Below are 6682 nucleotides of genomic sequence, written 5' to 3' on the forward strand. Positions count from 1 at the left end.
CAATCCAATTTTACATTGTTTCTGATTTTGTTAGTTTCATTATAACGTGCAGTTTGTTCTTACGTACTGCAATTTATCAATGGATCTGAAGAAAAAAAATTGCTAGAAATCGATTACAGATAGACGGAAAAATAATTGACCATCGGCATCGATCATGCGACCGAATTGTTCAAATGTGATTTGTTAATTCTTTCTCGGTCCGATATCTCTAAGCAATTTCTAATAGACACAAGGTTTAGAATACTTTATTCAAGTTATGCGGAAAATACATAACATATGATTAAAAATGAATTGACCTGATCTCATAATTAAGTTAAGTTCTCACTTTCTGTGAAAGCAATACCCTCATTGAATTATATTATTACGCAGAAAAAGGCCATATCCGACAAGTACGAAAAATTATGCCGTTAATGAGTACCTGTGGATAACACTTTCTAAAGCTTAAGCGGCGCGAGCGGCATATAATCGGAAAGATTATATCTCCACGCGGCAATAATTAAAACCTGCGGTTGCCACACCGTCACGCTGATAGATGCTCGCGAACGGGACAAATTATGATAATAAAATTGTCAACGCGTCTCGATCTCTCCGTTCTGAGAACACCAATTATTTATTACGCTCGTAATATTCATACGCGCGATCGTACCACTGCTGGGAACGTGCATTCGATGATTGGTCGATGAAATAATTTGTATATTGCGCCACGGGGGAAAACGCTAATGTGACGCGCACAAGTCGGCCGATAATTAATCCAAAATGGCGATCTGCGGTAAAAAAAAAAAAAAAACACGTTTACGATGGATAATGAACCGCGTCGGGCGCCGCCGGTCAAGTATGCAAAGCGAATAACACGTTCGACTTGTGCGACTGTCGGTTACGGAAGGCAGAAAGGTGCCCGATCGGCCAATCGCAATCATCGCGGTGCACGGTGCTCAATGTGCCGATCGACACGTCGATTGGTCGACCGAACGACACCGGTGTCGTGAGGGTTGTGTCTTTCCACACAACGGACTCTACTGTCATTTAATAAGCGTCCTCCGGGGATATTTCGAAGCGCAATCGAACCGCTGTCCTCGAACCATGACACCTCTAAGATTGTTGTCGCAGCCTCGGGTCCTTTGATCTCTGCAAGTAGCAATTAACCCTACGCGGTTAAGTTAAAAAAGAATGTAGAATTTCTACACAGGATGTATTAAAAGTGTCTTTCAATTTTAACGACAGATACTGTAGGATGGATAAGCAATCTTGATTTTTCTTTAATTGAAGTGTCGTATTAATATTTCTCGAGCTGTGAATGTTTAAGGAAACAAGAAGTTGTCATAAATAGTTAAATAATTTATAAATGAAAAGAACAATTTTGCTAAAATATTAAAAAATTTAGTTAGATGCGAAAATAATTTTGGACTATAAAAAAATATTATATAGAATACCTCAGCATAATGAGCAATGCTACAACAAATTTTAATAGTCTATAGCAATTACATTGAGCGTCCTATATAATTATTTTGATAATTCATCAAAATTATATTCAAATCTAGCTATAAATTTTTAGATACACTTCAACAAAATTGTTCTTTCCATGTAAAATTATTATTTATAGTTTGACCTAAATGATATCACGTAATATACGTAAAGAAATAAGATGATGACAAGTATAACGGAAACCAGACATTCTATAGTTCAATAAAGATTCATCGAAGTATTCTTCGTAATAGACCATTGCGATCGTAAAAGGCGCAAGATCTGTGGTGATGATCAGCGGAGCTTAACCTTCTTGTGAGCGGTCCGGCGTTCTTCTCGCAACATCCTAACGACTTTCCAAGCAACAAGAAGTGGACTATGTCGAGTAAAATCACGCATACGCGCTCCGGGAAGCCTCGGCATTGTTTTAGAAGAAAATACGCTGGCGAAGTCACGGTGATTAGACGCCGCAAGGTGTGGAGGATTGGGATCGATGGATTCCTGGAAAGAGCGAGCGTAGGTGTAAAAATGCCTCGGTGGGCAATCGTCACGCTCGGTTCGCCACATTCTGTCCGGCCGGACATCCCGTGGCGAGGGAGGTGATGGCTCCCCCACACATACATATATATAACGTGTACACGCTCGTATGATAAACGTATGAAGCGTGGAACCGTTGTGGTTCCGTCGGCATCAGAAGCACGAGGAACCGTGCCCGGATTGCGTCGCTCGTCGTCCTCCCGCAGCGTTAGGGACAGCAACGCTCGTCGTGGGAGCGGCGAATTCCGCACGCAATTATCCTGACCCGACATTTGTTAGGGTCCTGTCGCCCGGTTGGAGTCCCGGTCTCGACGGGACGACGAAGGATAACAGTGTGTCTTGGAACAGAGCGCTGGTTCATTCGCTCTTGTCGCGCCGCCGAGTTACGAAGTCACGTTCCTAGAGTTCCTTGAGGTTCGGTTTTGTCGATGCTCGCCCTTTACGACACGAGAAGCCGGCGCGGCGGCGACGAAGCAATATCTCTCGACATCGGCATACGGCGAACGCGCGCGCCGCGAGATCCGAATAGTTGGAACAGATGTAATCAGGCGGGACAAAGTTTGACTTCCAGAAGCAACACTGATGTAAATTCAATCTACGACGTGTACTATACGGAGTAAAGCCACCGCCTTTGCCGTCGCGGATAATATATCGCTGATTACGCGCTCACGTCGATTGAATTTAATTACGGAAATACACCGGCGCACTTGCGCGATCGTTTTAACGCGCTCGTCGTCGCGAGGAAGAAATACTGCGCGGATAGAAACGAGAAGATCTAAGCGCGCCGTCGTCGCCACGATCGATGAATAATAAAAACGCCCGAATGCCGAAGCGGTCGGGACGCCGCCGACTTGTCGTGCCCCCGCTCTCAATGCGACGTTGATAAATAATTATTGGAGTATAGACGTAGGCATTTACAAGCAGGTGCGCATTCGAAGAGAGACGGTATTTCGCGACACCTGGTGCTGATTAACGAACGAAATCGTCGGCGCGAGCGAACGCGTATATAGCGACTTTAAGCGGCCGGCTAAATTGCCGCGTTATTCCTGTAAACCGCGGCTATCCCCATACGACTGTCCAATTACTGGACGAGGTGGCAAGTCGTGTCTCGTCCGGGGATACACGCGTTCCGCGCGCGCTCTTCGCAGCGACTTGGAATCGTGGCTTCTTTTCTGCCGGCGCGACGGCACCGTTAAGGACGGATAATGAGACGATTCGAGTCGCGCGGAGACGAGCGGAGAAAGAGAGAAACTCTCGCGCGAACCCCCGTCGTCGTCGTCGTCGTCATATTACCGCAAGCTACCGTACGCGGTAGCGCAATTTCATATACAAAGCCCAAGTGAACCCCGATGTGATGACCCCGAACCTCCATTAGATTTATACAGTCACAATGTTGCGCGTATACGCTGCCCGCCGCCATGATTCCAAGATACACGAGGTGTTGCAGGCCGAGACGCATTTGCATTCAACGAGCGAGGCACACAGTTCCGCGCTCTTTATCTTGAGCAACCGCAAACGTTTTGTTGTCATTAATATTACTTATATTACATTCATCGCGATGATAAATGCTCGGATAGAAATTATAAGTTACTATCGATCGAGAAGTCGCGTGCGGATCATCGGTCCGACACATTACTGGCCGCTAATCGATGGAGTCGCTTATTTTTTTCTTAATTATGCGTGCATGCGTCCGAGATGTTATATGAGTGTTAAAACGAGCGTATTAATTAAAGCGCTTTCAATGGGAGTGGTGCATCTCGGTTACGTGACGCACGATATTTACTCCGCCGGTGGTACTTATGTGTTACCAGTATCGCAATGCACGCGCGACGACGATGCTAATTATGCGGGAAATATAAAAAAGGATACCGCGCGCCCGAGGAATATGAAATGAGCGATGAAGAGCAAGAAACGAGGCTATTCAATGATCAACGTCGGCAGTCGCATAATTTACCGCGCAAGACTTCTTATTCCTTGTTATTACAATCGATACACACAATTTATTTTATACTCTTTCGATGCTAATATTATTAATATATATGTCGTAATTATTAATATAACTGAATTATACAATGTCAAAATTGGTATATATTATATATTGTAATCTCGTGTCGGCTGAATGAAAAGAAATTGCGAAAGATGTAAAAAATAAAAAAAATAAATGCGTCTCATGCATACTAATATCTGCTTTTCTTATGTTAATATTAATCTCTCTAAATTCGAATTTATGTTACAAATTATTTCCATAACGTCATATTCGATTGTGATTTGAATAAAATTTCGGCATCACCGAGAGATCTTCAATTTTTGAAGCAACCCAAATCTAGATTCCATGACTTCTTCTTAGCAACGCGTGTCAAACAAAATAGCGCATCAATAACAACAGCTCAGTTATCTCCGGACAGGCCATTGACGAGCAACACATTTCATCCTCTCTTCCCAAAATCATATTCGGCATCTCAATATAACCGATTTTTATCGGTTATTAAATCTTCTTAGTGATTATTTAAGCACACCGGCTTAAATGTGCCGACTCCAAGTGTTCACCGAGTCCAAGTTATCTTAACGTCGTCGCACATTTCGGAAAGTCGCAAAGAAATCACCACGACTATTTAGAAATCATCCTGCGCCAGATGATAAACCGATCGCTCAGATTAACGTCGACAACGATCTTCGTGCGACCTTCGACCTCTCCGAGTTCTTCGTATGTGGCCTCTAAAATTCTGACGAGATCTGCTCATGAGACGACACATAACGGCATTACGATCCTGGAATATCTTCGAAGGAGAGAAGAGGCAAAAGAGGGTGAAATATGACGAAGCCAAAGATGTCAGCCCTGGTGGCCTCCGCTATACGCAATCTGCGGGAAATTCGTGGTTCCACGTCAAAGGAAATCATGAGTTACATTAAATCTCAATATACGGGATCGGACTCGAACATACAAAAACAGGTAATTAACAGTTTGCTTTATCAGTATTATTCATTTTTTTTTGTACAAGAAGCAACGTATAATGTCAATATATTAATTTCTTATTCTCACCATAGAAGTAATTAATATATATAATAATAATATACACTGATATTTAAATTTTATTTTTCTATATTTTAAAGGATCATTTAAAATTTTCGGATCATATATCATTGCATCATATTACTCAAATTTCGGAAAATTTTACTGAAAACCCTAAGTTAACAAACTCGGTAAAAAAGCGTTTGTTAATCATACAAGATGTGTGATAGTTATACAAGAAACGCTTTTTTTCTTTTCGCAGATATACGCTGCCTTGAAACGCGGCTTGGACTACGGTATCCTGAAGAGGGACCGTGGTTATTACAGCCTGAATACGGATCCTGAAATGATGTACAAAGCGCATACCGTGGCGCCCTTGGAGCAAGGCAGGAGACGAAGAAGGCGAAGAAGGCGACGACGTGGCCGTGGAGTATCGCGAAGAGCGAGACCAAGTCGCCGAGGTCGCAGGAGGAGGGGCAGGGGCAGGGGCAGAGGTAGGGGTAGGGGAAGGAGGAGGGGAAGGGGAAGGAGGAGAAGCAGAAGCTCAAGGAGCAGAGGGGGCAGCTCTTCGCTTCCTCGAACGAGGTCCCTCGCAGCAGCCAGGTGCAAGTGCGCCACGTCCAGGAAGCGCACGGAAGACACCTTGCGAAATTCCCCGGTGGAGAATCTCCGAAAGGACATGACTTATTTGTATAAGAAGGGTATCAACAACAACCAGACGCCGTCCAGACATCAGAGTCGTAGTCGGGATCGAAGTCAGACGCGCAGCCGATCGAGTAGCAGCGACAAGGAAATGATTGACGACCAAAATCGCGATCAACAATAAACATCTACACACGAAAAGATACTGCGGATCTTAATCCTTCGCAGTCGTATATCGTCCACGTAAAATTGACAATTGAAATTTTTATGCAAAATTGAAATTTTTTTTATCAGAGGTATATACATGGAAAAATTAATTATTATATTTTATTATTGTATATTATTTCGTACAATTCAATTTGGAATAGGAAGCAAATTTTATAACCTTTTAATCGGGACTGCAAAGGATTAATTGTTCGACACGGTGGTTATCAATCAATGACGAGGGGATAACTCTGACGAATCTAGATTTTGTTTTATTTTGACGATAAATTATAGTGCTCCGAAATGTACGTCGACAGCGAACTTTGTCTTGTAGTCTTCGACTTTTTACAAATTTTATATGTTTCCTTTACACTGACTGATTATATAAACTATTGTATCATCAATCGCTTTGGCACTTATTTCAATTAATCCGATTATTTCTTCCTCATCCGCTGCTATACAATTCTAGAATTGTGAAAATCCAGCCAATTACTTCTAGACTTGAATCGAGGGACGACAACCGGTGCTTTCTCTTCTTCGAAAAGCGAAATCACAAAGTCTCGTTGCATTGACACGATTTTCAGGTGCGAAGGATTTTCACGTGGCTCGAGGTCCTGGTGGAGATAGTTCAAATGAAGCCGACTGCTATAACTCTTGTCGCGACGGGGTCGAGGCAGGTTAGAAAGGATCGAGAAGTGATTAGTAGCATTTACCGGTCTCGCGCAAGGAAGTGAAGGCGACACGGAGCGAGAAAGAAAGACATCTGTCTATTCCCGGTACCGTTTAGATGTCCTGCAGTCACAATGCTGCGATCTAACTGCTCCCTAT

General features: G+C 43.2%; 1 protein-coding gene across 1 annotated transcript; it reads left to right on the forward strand.

The window, feature by feature from the left end:
• The first annotated feature begins 4377 nt into the window (after window positions 1-4377).
• LOC108783294 (histone H5) lies at window positions 4378-6244 on the forward strand. The gene is made up of 2 exons (XM_018551836.1): window positions 4378-4948; window positions 5271-6244. The coding sequence occupies exons 1-2, from the start codon at window positions 4811-4813 to the stop codon at window positions 5832-5834; spliced, it is 702 nt and encodes a 233-aa protein (XP_018407338.1). The 5' UTR covers window positions 4378-4810; the 3' UTR covers window positions 5835-6244.
• The last annotated feature ends 438 nt before the right edge of the window (window positions 6245-6682 follow it).

This window comes from Cyphomyrmex costatus, unplaced genomic scaffold (assembly GCF_001594065.2).
Source record: "Cyphomyrmex costatus isolate MS0001 unplaced genomic scaffold, Ccosl1.0 scaffold10, whole genome shotgun sequence".
Lineage (NCBI taxonomy): Eukaryota > Metazoa > Arthropoda > Insecta > Hymenoptera > Formicidae > Cyphomyrmex > Cyphomyrmex costatus.

Coding starts and splice junctions, on each gene's coding strand:
- LOC108783294 (XM_018551836.1), top strand. CDS start 4,811: ATGACGAAGCCAAAGATGTCAGCCCTGGTGGCCTCCGCTATACGCAAT. Junction 4,949..5,270: donor ACTCGAACATACAAAAACAG/GTAATTAACAGT, acceptor TTCTTTTCGCAG/ATATACGCTGCCTTGAAACG.